The sequence below is a fragment of the Colius striatus genome, chromosome 3, assembly GCF_028858725.1.
Source record: "Colius striatus isolate bColStr4 chromosome 3, bColStr4.1.hap1, whole genome shotgun sequence".
Classification (NCBI taxonomy): Eukaryota; Metazoa; Chordata; class Aves; order Coliiformes; family Coliidae; genus Colius; species Colius striatus.
In genome coordinates this window covers 21,504,015-21,518,643 of record NC_084761.1, presented here as the reverse complement: position 1 = coordinate 21,518,643, position 14,629 = coordinate 21,504,015, and the positions used below count along the sequence as shown (strand labels likewise).

The 14,629-nt window shown below is 43.7% G+C and overlaps 1 protein-coding gene across 1 annotated transcript in view; it reads right to left on the bottom strand.

Moving 5' to 3' along the window:
- FRAS1 (Fraser extracellular matrix complex subunit 1) overlaps positions 1-9,123 on the bottom strand; it is a 173,793-nt gene extending 164,670 nt beyond the window's left edge. Inside the window, exons 1-2 of the mRNA XM_061992064.1 lie at positions 9,022-9,123; positions 5,047-5,078 (exon numbers count right to left, since the gene is read on the bottom strand). Of these exons, the coding sequence (XP_061848048.1) occupies positions 5,047-5,078; positions 9,022-9,097 (108 nt within the window). The 5' untranslated portion in view covers positions 9,098-9,123. The remainder of the gene's footprint in view (positions 1-5,046; positions 5,079-9,021) is intronic.
- Between the last annotated feature and the right edge of the window lie 5,506 nt (positions 9,124-14,629).

Below are 14,629 nucleotides of genomic sequence, written 5' to 3'. Positions count from 1 at the left end.
TCTCCCCTTTTGATTACACTTGCCATTGAAATGAGACAATAATCCAAACATAATTATGTAAAAAACACATCTCTGAAGCTGAGCAAGCAGTCACCTCCATCACAACACAGCCCCATGCCTCCACCATTTCATCTCCTCCTCTTTTGCTGGTATTCTCACCTACCAGACCATCTTCTTGCAAGGCTTTATAAAAAATTACAGTTAATACATACATTAAGTTGATGATCTGATTTATAATAGAGTTGATGGAAATTATATTTAAACAATAGGTATTAAATGTTTTAAAACAGGAAAAAAAGTTACTGGAGATTGCTTAGCTGAATTTGTCCTTCGTTATTGTAGTGTCTACCAGAAGTGGTGTCATTTATCAAGTCACTCTTTCCAACCCAACTCTCAACCTTAATTCACAACCCCATGCTTACCCTCTCCTTCTCCCAGGCTGAAAACTCTTCTTGGCATCAGCTAGCTGGCAGAAAGATGCAGATACAGGCTTGATCGATACCTCCCACACACTTAAATTGTGGCATGAAAGTCTCCTCATCCCCAACAACACCACCGTCCAGCTCAGAGAAAAATAGTAATCTGTATTTTCTTCTTTGCCAAGTAAAGGAAGTGGCTGTGCTGATTGTGCGGATACAAAAACTCTATCGAAAGTGAAAACAGAGGGAGAAACACAAACCTCCTCATCACAGTTGGAAATCAGAGATGTGTTTTTCCTCAGAGGAAACACACGAGCACAAGCTGACCCTTGACAGACAAGCAGCTAAGTTAGTTAAGCAAGATGCAGAAATTTTATGGCATCAACAATTCAAATAACTCTGCAGTGCTTGTGTTCACCACACTTTAATGTTTGATTTATGCACTAGGGATTTTTCAAGTGATTTCAGGGTTTGGGTTTGCAGGAGAAGCAAGCAAAACAGACAAATGCTATAAAGCAAGACTTGCAACAAATAGCATTCCTGCAATAACCTGGTAACAGCTCACCTACAACTACTTGCACGTGAAATATTGAGAAAAACACTGAGTAACAGGAAGAACTGAAAGGAAACAGTGTTTCTAACCATAGTTTAAAACAAAACAGTGTCTATGTCTTTCTCTTGGAGGCTGTCAACAGCTCTATTAGTGCCAAAGGCACACTGTGATGCTGCTCAGGTAAGGTTGCAATGTTTGGCCCGGTGTCTTGTCATTCAGAAAAGCATTCTGAACGCATTCTTTTATGTGCAGCTTTCCCAAATCATACACAAATGCTAAACCCACAAAATTATCCTCCAGTCTGTTTCTCTGCTCCAGTCTGGGCACACGGCAGCACCACTAGTAAGGAATCCCACACACAAATTCTGCTGTCACATTCATCTGTGCTCTCTTATGTCAGGACCCCAAACCTATAAGATTCAGTTTAGCCCATGATGCAGCCAACAGCAGAGAAGACCAGCAAGAGGAGCTTAAGTCAGAGTCCAGCATTGTTGTGCAAGGTGGTGCAGAGCCCAGCTCAGCTCCCTTTGAGCTGCAATAGTTGTGAGCAGGTGCACATTCAGGCTGGTACATGGCCTCCCTTTACACACTGGCTCTTCAGAGTACAGCCCAACTCACAAGGCCAGAGTTGAGAGCGCCTCAGTTACAGACAAAGTCAGCCAGGTCTGCTCCTGTCACTCACATCCAACTCAGCCACACAAGGCACATCAATCATGTACTGCTCTGGCACAATAAAGGAAAAGCTGCTAGAAAGAAATGTCAGAATGAAATTCCTTCCCCATGCCATCTCAATAGCCCAATTTTATCAAGCCATATCTTGAAGCTGTGCTCATGTTTTCTTTTTCATTTAACTGATAACAGGACTACCCCTCACATTCACTAACATGTGACTGCATGTTACCATCACCTTCCTCTTCATGGTACTATAATCAAGGTATTAAGGCTGCTTTTGTAGCTGCTGCATGCACAAGAGGCTTCATTATCTTCTGAAGATATAATTGTCCACTTGTTTCTCTTTGTTTCTGCTGACCAGCTCCTCACCTCTCTCCTTGTCTACAGACTTAAAAGGAACAAGTCAATAAAATAAAAACAACATGAAAACCTCAAATCCAAGACCAGTTACACTTGGAGGCTGGGCAATGGTTTGGAGAACAAGCAGATCCAAGCTGTTCTCAGCTCTAGTACAGGTGGCTTCACTTGTACTACCACACAGGTACACAAACAACACTGAAGGAGACTGAACTTGCCACAGAAGCACCAGTTTTCTACAGCCAGCACAAGCATCTCTATTTCAGAAAGACAGATAGAGAGATATGTTCAGCAGATTACAAGCTCATCAGCTCAATGTGTACCCCTAAGACATTTCTGTTAAGTGATGCACATGTTGCTCCCAGCAAGGTCAGTTGTAAGTGCTGGCAGAACTGCCTTGTAGTACCATCCTAAGCACACCATCAAGTCAACACCCTGCCCACTAGCCCTTACAAAAAGACCAGTGATCACAGCTCCCATCAGTCTTACAAGAGAGATTAAACAGTAACACACAGACAGAGACTACAGGCAGAATAGGATTTTACTTTTCCCATGATCTGGGATAAAGCAGGAAAATAAACGTGTTCATTAAGCAGACAGGATAACAGATACATTTCAAACTGCACCTCCAGAATCCCAAACTGGTGATTCAGAAAGACCCTAACCCCCAGCTGCAGTAAGGACAATTGCACACCAAAGCCGTGAGGCAATACCTCCCAGTCTTCATTTGAGAGACAGCTGCATCAATCCTTTACAATCACTAAGTTGAACAAACACAGCAAATGTCTCACGTATGAGTCTATTCAAAAAATATGAAATCTGAAACTTTCATTCTTTTGTGCCAGGGAAACTGCACAAACTGAAATGGTGGCAGTGGCAAGATAGCTCTTCTGGTCATCCTTCATTTCAAAACTGACCTGAGACAGTAGCCTTCTAAAAGGTACAACAACTCTGCAGCTCTATCACAGCTACACACCATCATCAACCCAAAAGTACTAACTGCCTTGAAATCCCTCACATGCTGCCTTTAGAGTTTGATTTCTGCCACACTCAACCAAGCTACCTTCAATACTGCTGTCAGTATTGGCACAAACCAGAGAATGGAACAAGTCCTACTAAAAGTTTTTTTCCATCTGTAGTTCCTGTGCTTGCCTGTGTAGTTCCTGCTTTCTTAGGGAAAATAGTCACACAAAGAAACTCATGAAGCAGCAGTACAGAGGAAGATGCACCTAGTCCACAGGTCTGGTGCATTGCATGTGACATTTTCCCCATCTGAGCCAGAAACAATGTGAATTTAGAACCTGTTCTGAGATTGCTAGCTAAAGTCACAGAGTCTGTCTTACATTCTACCTTCCAAAGAGTAATCAAAAGTTGTTACACTGGCACACACAAAATGGAAGAAATGTCCAAATACTCGTGGAAAATTATGCAAAAACCTGTCTCCACAGCAAACATCACTTAGGAAAGCAGCCACATCTCTGGATATGACAATGAACAAGAGACAGGACAGGTCCTTGTTCCAAAATCAACAAGTTTGCGCTGTTCAAGTTCTACATCACGATAAATACCGGCTGTATACCTGCATCCATTTTGTGTCTGCTTTGAGATTTACTGCAGAGCAATCCTCTTGCACAGCTAGTGAAAACTACTACAGTTATAAAAGTCATTTATTGATAAAAACACAATACTCTTGTAAATATAAAGATAAAATCAAGGATACTAGGAGCAAGTTCTTTAAACAGGAGGCATCTAATTTAGAATATCGCACAGTCCTTAATATATTGCTGTAGCATTTGTACATAAACGCACACCTGCATTTCAAACACATCAATGAAAGAAAGAGGAGAGAAAAAAAACACTTCAGAACACCAGAAAAAAAAAAAAGAGACAAAATAACTGGTGACAGATGAAAGCCATCACTGCTAACCCTTCAGCTCTGATACTGCCCTTACTGAGCTGTAATGCTCATCAGTAGCGACCTGCTGGTACAGTTCGCTCAGGCTGGAATCTAGACAAACCTTCCAGCTGTTGTGAAGACACTGATGCTCCACCTTGTGTTATTAAAAGGAGCAAATCCATTTGAAGCCTTCTTCAGCTTCCAAGCCATCCACCCAAAACATTGGCCTTCAGCAACTCCCCCTACATTCCCTGCTTGAAGCAGAAAAACTTTCAGGACCCTGACTCCATGCTGGAAGGCCAAAGGAACCACCTGCCACCAGTTATTTACAAGATACTCTGTGGTCACATGTCACACATGTAGAATACATAGCCAGCTTTGTGGGAGAGCAATGAGGGAAATAAAATCCCAGGCTTTCCCCAACAGCTGCTGCATGTTGTCTCCCAGCCTACAGCAACAAATCCCTGAGTAAGTCTGCTGTGGGCCTGGAGGCAGGTAAGGAAGCACTCCAGAAATGTAAAGTTGCTCAGCCATTTCCTTTTAGCCTGGAGCACCGAAGCAAGGCAGACAAGTGTTACAGAGCAAAACATCAGTTATAAATTGTTTAAAACTGTGATTCTTGTACAAAGTTTTTATGGATTATGCACATGCAAAGAGGAAGACTATAAAAGAAAATACTCTGGGTTTATAGAGAAGAGTTAAGGTACACAGTACTCACCACAATCAGCTGAGAAGAAAAGGTGTTTGTTGTCATTAATACCTTATTAATTCAGGGGAAAAAACCCACAGAACACATCCTGGCACTACAAAACATAACCCCTATCCTGACTAGGATAGCACTTTTGTGATTCATATGGCTTCCAAGAACTCTCAAATCTCTCGCGTCTTTTCACAAACTCAGTTAGAAGCAGGTAGCATCGTGCTGAGAAGAAAAGAGGTGAGGTTCAAAATCCAAGGTAGAATTTCTAACCTCTCTGAGGGCAATATTTATTTTGCTGATGTCTTCCAGAAGGCTGAAGGCTCACAGCTCTGTGACTTGCTTCAAGATCAGTCTTCCCAGTTACAGGGGTGACAAATAAGGAACTCAAATCAAGTTCAACAGCACCTTCTCAAACACTTTCCCAGAATAACAAATGAAGCTCACCTACCTCAAACAACAAGCCCTGGTAGACACAGGCACCTGTGAGACAAAATAAACAAATAAACCATTAGAAATGAGATTAGAAACAAGTAACACCAGCACAATGTCCAGTGACTCTAGTATATAACAGTACGAGCAGCATTGAGCAGCCAGCCACCTCTGGCCGTGCACTTGCCAGCAATAAACCAAATACAGGTTTGGTGCAGCAGGACGACTTCTAGGTAAGCTTCAGGCTGCAGCAACAGGGACTCTGGCCAAGATGAACTCAAAAACTTGGAGAACACACAAACAAGGCAAAATAACACAGCTGGTCTTTCAGAAAGAGTTAGCACCTCACCAGACCACTGGTGAAGCATCACAGCATTATAATTGCAAGAAGTTACCCAGTCTTCCTCAGATGGAAGTGAAGGACGCAGATCACAATCAAAGAAAGAGGGAGAATGGAAGGCAGTAAAACAAGGTAAACATGAACCTTGCAAGGACCACACTGTCACCAATAATCATACATTTTTTAACAGGGCCAGTATCATAACCCATTCCCACAATCACCTCCCATTCTCAGAGGACTGAGAAATTCAGACATTTAGTGTCACTTGCACAAAGGGCATATGTTCTCTCCCTCTGCCATTGCAAAGCCTGTCCCCAGTAAGATGAGAATTCTCACAATACACACCTAAGGTGAAGCTCAGAATTTTAACTTCAAATAATTGCCTCAGCTCTCACTGAACTAAAGGGAAGCCATAGCCATTCAAGGACAAAATATGGTCCTTAGGGTTACACAGCATTTAAATTGCAAGCTAAAGAGCAGTCTCTTCTCTGGGCTCCTATAAATCCTTTTACCATTTACAGGAGAAGCAAATAGGCACATGAATATACACATAAAAACTGTACCACAGTGAGAAGAGCCAGCATCAATTCCCATTCCCACTCCATGGTCAAGGGGTCACATTTCACCTAATGACAGGTTCATGGGACTTATCCTGCTTCAGCCTTCCTAGTCCTCATCACCAACACTGATAGCTGAGAGGAAGGTTCTCCAAGCAAGTGACAGAGATATACACCCATTCAAGCAACCTTTATATATTCTACTTCAACAAATCAAATAAGGAGTTAGAAAATAAAATCATGAATAAGTCGAATGACAGTTCTTTCATTGATTTTCTGGGAAACAGCTGTTCTCAAACAACTATACATATCTCTCTACTGAAAACGTGACAAGAATGTGAAATTCAAACCCAAGAAACTCAAAGATGAAAAGAGAGGAGAATGCAGGAAAAGCTCCCTCAAGGGACCACCCAGAGAACTAAGAATTTCCTCTTACTGGTGTTTCCCAGAAAATGCAGATTAGACAAATTTGTAGAGAAAACCTTAGAGCTACACTGCTTTGAATCAAAAGCTCCTCCTCTGAGATGGTCTTTAGTTGAGCTACAAGAGGCTGCAGAGGCAGCATCAGGAATTATCTTCCCTTGCCAAGAAGGGGAGCCTTGGGAGCCCATCATGTTTCTCTCAAATTCAGCAGATACCTTTCTACTCATATTGATAGTAAACAAATCAAGCCCTACCCTTCGCATGCCCAGACTGAACACTAGCACTAGGACTAGCACACTAAAACAGGGGGGCTCACTCTCACATCCGCACAGTCCCCCACACGTCATCCCAAAAAATGGCACAGTTAACCATGTCACATTTGACAAGTAACCTCTGTATGTTCACAGAGGTGCCAAGTTACTGGAACACAACTAAGACTCAGACTCTTACAATTACATGTTTGTTTATTTCATTTTCATATCAATTAATGATTATAGAAAGAAAAAAAACATCAAAACTAAACACTTGATCACACCTTGACCTCATATTACTACACTGATTTTTGAACACCATTAATCTTCTGCCCCCCAAATCTCTCTCCTCCCCCACACTCTTCTTCCAGCAAGAGAGGATAATTTCAAGGTTTATCATCCAGCCGCACCTCAAAACTCAGTGTAAAACACAAGGTCACAGACTATTGCAAAGCACATTAAAAAAAAACAAACCCAACAACAGCAAAACCCCCAAAGAACTTAATACCAGTTAGTTAAGACCAGCACAACTAAATCAGTTTACCCCTAAAAAAGGGCTGGCTGCCCTTTCTTTTTTGCTCGCTAACAAACTAACAATAGTTTGACACACAGAAGTGTGAAATATGGTATCAGAGACCCCAGTGAGGATATGAAAACGTTAAAGAGACGGGGGAAATCTATCAATGACAACAAAAATATCAGCATTTCCTATTTTTGCTTTAAGAGACTGTAATTACATCTGGAGCCCTTTGTGCCAGGCACTACAAACACACAGTGAAAGAGCAGTCGTGTGACAAAAAGTTCATCACCTATGGGGCCAGAGTACAGAGTAAGGACCAAGACAGCAGGGTGAGAGCAGCTGCCTCAAATAGACCAAGCAGGCAACAACAGGAATGAAATAGACCTTCAACAATTTCTCTAGCTCTACAGCCTATTCCCTCCACTGCAATCTGCAAGAGAAGAGCTTACCCCAGCTCATGTGAGACTAGAAAGCAAACACAGAAAGTCTTCATTCTTCCTCTCCATTAAAGCAAAGATACATTTCACTCCCACACAAGTTATCAAGGGGGATACTAGGAGATAAGCCATCTTTACAGGACTTTGAAAATCCTTAGTCCCAAATATATTTTATAGTTATTTTGTTATTCCCAATTCTGAGCTGAGGACATTGCATGACGCATGTTAAGCATCATCCCTCTTTGTTAGTGCCCTGTGAGTGCAACTCCAAGTCACAAGTGTGTCTCCGGACTTTTTGCCTTGGCAATTTTGGGGTTGGTAGGGTAGCTTTCTGCTGTGAGGGCTTTTTTTTTTTTAATACAAGTCTCTCAGGGTACTGTCCAATAAGTTAATATCCAAATTTCATATCTAACAACTCTTTAGCTCATAGGTATGTAGTTACTTCTAACTACTGTTATTCACTGAAACAACTATATCAAATGGGAATCACTGTTATAGTGAAAGCAGTTCCCACTTTGGAAACCAACATTTGACATTGTCATTGGAAATTGACATTGTCAGAGGAAAACAACCAAAGTGCACAAATACAGCCACACTACACTTCAAAACTTAAAACACCAGTAAACATTATCAGCATCATAAGATAACCTTGAAGTTTCTACAAGCCTATCCAGAACACTTGTTTAATGACAGGAGAAAGCAATGCTCAACACCTGCTAAGGCACTCTTAGGGCACTTTCACATCGAGTTGAACTCAGCCCTCTTCTAAATCACGGAAAGGCAGATAGTTGCTGCCTATTCTCCACAGGTCCCACTACGGCTGCCCAGGCTGCCTCGGCGGCAGAATACAAGAGCAGACCACAGCATTTATGGGTCCTATGGGCAAGCGGCTTACCCCTTGGCCCTACCGCTGACAGACCCAGCTCACCTCACATGCGGGCACTCTATGGGTTTGGAAAACTAAAACCCACTAAAGCCTTTTTAGGTAACCTCAGCCTCATCTTAGCGGGGCTTTACTGCTGTCTTGGGCTGCCTCCTCGCCCTCCGGCCCCCATGAAACGGTGCAGAGCGTGAGAGAAAGCCCCACAGCCTCGGCTCAATCGGCGGCACCCCCAGCCCCACTTCCCGTGTGGTCGAAGCGGGACACGCTCCTCCATCCCCGGCAATTAACGGCCGCTAGCCCTCGGCATCTGGCGGGCACCCCGCCACGACCGAGCGGGAATAGCGAAGGGACAAATGCGGGAGGGGCTGGCTACGGGCACGGCTTCGCCTCGGCCCCCCTCGCTCCGCCTGTGGAGAAACCGCCAAAATGGCGGGGGGGGCGGGAAGCAGACCCCCGCCCGGGACGGGGAGAAAAAGGGAGGCAGGGAGAGATACCCCAACTCCCCCGAGAGAACGGAGAACTTCTCGGGGCACCAACCGCCTGCCGGACGGGGCCACGGCCGGGGCCCAGCGCGTGGACTCACCTGAGGCGGCGGCGGGCAGCGCCGCGCCGAGGAGGCAAAGGCAGAGCGTCGCCCAGGCGGCGGCCAGGGCGCCCATGGCCCCGGCTGCGGGAGAGACGCCGCGAGGAGGAAGAAGGTGGCCCCCTTCGCAGGTGCTGGGGCAGCACCTCAACCCCCACCCTGCCGCCAAACTTTCCCCGCAGACAAAGCGGCGGCGGCCCCCACAAGAAATGCGCCGTAGCCCGCCCTCCGCCCCGCCCGGCCCCGCCTCGGGCAGCGTTTTCCCCCTCCTCCCCCGGCACCTTTCACGGGGAGCGGGAGGCGCAGCCGAGCCCTGGTCGTGCCGTTGGGGTGGGTGCGAGAGCAGCCCAGCCTCTCCTCCGCCCCCGCTGCTACCTGGGGAAGCAGAAGCCCATGGTAAAGCAACAACCCGCCGTGGCTGCAGTGGCAGGCGCTTGTGCGACGATTAGGCAAAGCAAATGTGTCTGTGGAGGAAAGCATTGCAGGAACTGACCCGTTTCACAGCACGGGGAGGTGGGGGCGGAGGGGGCCTGGAACTGAAGAAGTCGTTGTCTCTTCGGGGTTTACCAGCTTTGGATGAGTCGTATTGGGATCTCACTTTTATTTGCAGGATTAAAAAAAAACCACAAACCTCAAAACAACATGTATTCAAGAGGCATGGGTCTGTTTACTACAAGGACTTTTTTCTTGTCACATAGGTCCATATTGAAAAGAATCTTTCCATTTTTTCCTTCCATTTCAGCTCCTTTGCTCTCCACTCATTTTATACATTTCCTCTCGAGGAACACTGAAACATTGGCAACCACAATCAAGCATTCAAACTAACAGAAACTACCAAGCACTCCACAAAGGCTGAGCTCAGCTCTTCCCATGAGACTATTTTCTTTCTTCATGCACTCCCCGCTCCCTCAGTACCTTCCAGTTCTTGGCCAATCATTAAAAATGTACTATTTCATACCTTCAGCACTGCACACTCATCAGAAGATACTAGAGCCAACTTTTCCAAGTGCTTCCACAATATAAAAGTTGGGTTCTTTGAAGTCTCAGGACAAAGAAAACCAGCCACTAGTTTGGAAGTCGAAACTATGAAATTGCTACAGCCAAAAACATAAAATCAAAATGAACTAGAAAAGTGATCCTAATTTTACCAGTTTACCAATGACAGGTTTTTTTTTCCAGCTGATTTCAATGTACCTGCTTCAAGTGGTATCCCAGTTACCTTGTCAAAGTTGTACAAGGCTGGACTGCAGTGGCCACCTTCTCCTGCTGGCTTTAAAGAAAGTCTGTCTGATTAAATGCAACTGTGCCAACTAAATTTATTAATAACTGCTCATGGTAATTCCATCTGTCCAATTCTGATTCACTTATGAACACTACCATCTCGAACTCGAAGTTTAAGGTCAAATTTTTTCTCAGGATAGCATGCCATTAATTACTAGACTGTAATTCCAGCAATGAATGTGAGAAGTGAAATGTACATCATGGCATTGGTCCAAGATTCAAACAGCAATTTGCACCAAGAGTTTCTCAGTGCTTTACTGAGTTAATACTCATTAGCTATTAGCAGGAGGCACTTTTTATAAAATAGGAGCAAACAGAAAATAACTACCACTACATACTAACACTAACCAAACAAATATCTAATGTTCATTTCAAGTACGGTAGAAATTATGAAAGTAATAAATACACTAATTCCTTTCTAAGGTCTCCAGTGAAATTCAGGACAACTTGAACAAAGTCAAAAGAGCATTACCAGGGCAAAACAGGTAAAAATAACAAGAGTCAGACATAGTCAGGGTTCACTAACTTAATAAATGTGTGAACTCCAAGAGACACCTGCCACGTGGAGTCATTCTTACCACAAGTTCATTTCAATAAAACAGCAACTCAGTGAAACGCTTCTAGTTGCTTCTTGTCCTCACCTTCTGCTAACTACTGGTGAAACCAAGGCAACAGAAGACAGCACTGCCAGTATTTTCGGTCATATAACCACGTTGCCAGAACGCACAGCTCCTTTCAAATTACCACTGGCTGTAAGCTTTGGATCATCTAAAGAGATGTAGAAACAGCCTCTACTATCTGTGTGTTTCAGGCAGCACAGGAGAAAAGCTCCAAGAGACAGCATAATCTAGTAAGATAAGGTATTTTTGATTGACATCACTCCTCATAACAGTTGAAACGAAAAATTATCACCTGCTCATGCTCTTGGTGAGATTGTGATTCCTATTAGTGCATGAACAGAAGCAAGATATGTCCTTCCCTACTACAGGAGATAGAAAGAAAGATGAAATAAGCAATGGCAGCTGTACTTGTTGCCATAATCTTTTATTTTCATGTATTTTTCCTTGCTGTGCTCAGTTGCATGCTAATCTATTTCATTATCCCTCCACCTGTTTCTTCAGGGGAAGGATTTGCATATCATAGAATCATAGAATTGTAGGGTTGGAAGGGATCTTTGGAGATTATCCAGTCCAACTCCCCTGCAGAAGCAGGTTCACCTAGATCAGGTCGCATAGGAACGTGTCCAGGTGGGTCCTGAAGACCTCCAAGGAAGGAGACTCCACACCCTCCATGGGCAGCCTGTGCCAGGGCTCCATCACCTGAACAGTAAACCAGTTTTTTCCTTATGTTTAAATGGAACTTTTTGTGTTCCAGCTTCTTTCCATTACCCCTTGTCCTGTTGCTAGATACCATCGAGAAAAGGGATGCCCCAACCTCCTGACACCCACCATTTATATACTTGTAAATATTAATAAGATCCCCCCCTCAGTCTCCTCTTCTCCAGACTAAACAGCCCCAGTTCCCGCAGCCTTTCCTCATAAGGAAGATGCTCTAGTCCCTTGATCATCTTGGTGGCCCTGTGCTGGACTGTCTCCAGAAGTTCCCTGTCCCTCTTGAGCTGAGGAGCCCAGAACTGGACACAGGACTCCAGATGAGGCCTCATCAGGGCAGAGTAGAGAGGGAGCAGAACCTCCCTCGACCTGCTGGCCACACTCTTCTTGATGCATCCCAGGATGCCATTGGCCTTCTTGGCCATGAGGGGACATTGCTGGCTCATGTTTAGTTTATTATCAACCAGGACTCCCAGGTCTCTCTCTGCAGAGCTGCTCTCTAGCCGGTCAATCCACAGCCTGTACTGGTGTATGGGGTTGTTCCTTCCAAGATGCAGCACTCTGCACTTGTCCTTATTGAACCTCATGAGGTTTCTCTCTGCCCAGCTCTCAAGCTGGTCGAGATCCCTCTGAATGGCAGCACAGCCTTCTGGGGAATCAGCCAGTCCTCCCAGTTTGGTGTTATGTGTACATAGGGAAGTCACAAAACAAATGGCTTACCTGCACACTTTTTGACTAATTTATGTTGCTATCTGCCTTTCTGCTACTATTCTCTATGCTTTTCATTTTTTTCCATTGTCCAGCTGCAGCCTCCTCCTCCCTGTTTCTCTTACCTTCCTGTCTGCTGTTCTGAGCTCGATACTCCATCTCTCTTTTCTCCCCATCTCCTGAGTACTGACCTTCTCATTATGGCCACACCAGCAGCTTGCTTTTGTCATTTCTCTAGCTTTCTTCCAACAGGTCCTGCTGCACAGTTCACAGTTGCCGACACCCTATACAGCCATAAAGCAACAAGGATAAGCAACAGTCTTAACAAATGAACTGAGGTTTAAGAAGGCCAGATCTGCTATGCTTCCTCACAGTTTATGTGTCTTTCACTAGCAATACCTACATGCATACCCATTTAGCAGGAGCTCTTTGCTTCTAAAGTCACTCCCTCAATAACTCTCTCTTGCCTATGCCCATCAGCTCTAACCCTCCCACTGCAATGCATTACCCCTCCATGCTGTGTCCTGCCAGGCCTTATTATTACACCCTACCAGCCTTAAAGCCCTTTAAGAAACCAAAGGATTCAAGAAGGAAGCTCGGGAGACCTCTAAGTCATGTGTAGTCAGCAGGCAAGGAAAGAAAGACCCAAGCTGAGCAATAGAAGATGAGTGAGCCTCAAGTGAATCCATTCCTACACACAACTATTTCATGATAATGTGAACTCCTGGTGCAACATGGGAGAATTGCAAAGGTTGAAGTAAATTCCTTCCTGCTTCACCAATGTATTCACACAGAGAAGCAAAACTGTTCTTTGTCAGAATTCACACCATCCTGGTCTCAACAAACCAGAAAAAGTAGATTTTCCTATCACATGGAGAAAATAGGCACTTTGTCACTGTCTGCCAAGGCAGATACTGTTAAAGGTTTTAAATATTTAAGATGACAGTAAAAGTAACTTACATTAATATTAACACTGTTCTAAAGAAGCTGTTAAAAGTGAGAAGAACGCAAGATCCATAATTCACATAATTTTGGAAGTTTACTCATTCCATGATATGAAGAGGTTTTCCCTCAGGAAAAAACCCCATCTTTTGCACCAAGGTCTTTTGCACACAGTTACAGAAATACAAAGTTTTTTTTTTAAAGTCTTGTCCTTCAGAGCTTTATTTTTGTTTTAAAACTCCTAAATCAACAAAAAAACCTAGCATTTCTGAGTCTATTTACAAGTAAACAGCAAACAAAATTACAGAGTAAGTTTCAGATTGTCTGGAGAAATATGAGGTGGTTCTAACAATTAAAAGCTTGAAGGGTGCATCTTGCCAAGCAATGACCCAACTGTCAACTGCAGCCACGTTATCTCGGAACTAATGGCCCAAAAAGTTACTGAGATTGTAGGAATGAACCATTTTGAAACATCCTTTTATCAAATCTGTAGGCAGAGGTCAATTTCCATCATATGGGTGTTAAGGATCTGTTTCTCAGTTGGGCATGTAAATCACAGGTTTGAGTGATTTCAGCCAGACATATCTTACGTTCATTTCGATCTGGGCATGTGCTGGCACAGACTCACACATAAGAGCTGAAGAAACATGTTTCTGAAAAGGACGCATCTCATTCCAGCTCTCATGGCTGAGGTCTCATCTCAGGATCTTTTCAGTTCCTTAGAATTTAGCCAATTCAGCCCATACTCAAAAATCTGTGGGTCAAGCCTTGCAGGGAAGATTGTGACCTTCATAGGAACCTGTCAGACAGAAGTAAACTCAGATGTAGGCCTATCTTCTAGCAAGTCAGGTATTTTGTGAGACAATTTAAAAAGCCCCTGACACATAGACAATTATGAAATGGATTTTTCTGTGAATTCACACTTCCAGAATCCCTGATAATTCAGTTCCTACAGTTACAAATTATTCAAAATGTTACCTGATGTACACATGCACTCCTTCTTCCTTTAAGGCTCCTACATTACAGAAATGAATTATATAAATTATTTCTGTATGTATCAATTGCATGTAATAACTTTGAACTTCCAACTTCTGTTCAAACTACTCATTGCTCTTCTGAGGGAAAAAAAATAAATAGGAGGCAAGAATGTACTCTCTGCACAGCCTTTATGTCTTCTACTGTTAACATTTCCAGCCCATCGTGTGAGCAGAATTTTGCAATAGCTGAGGGTTTGGTTTTTTTTGCATCTGGGTCTATTTCTGCTCTGTCTTCTTTAAGAATAAGCTGATCTGTTGAAGTCCAGAGAGTGATATAAGCACTGCCCTTCTTCTGTGAGTAACAATATC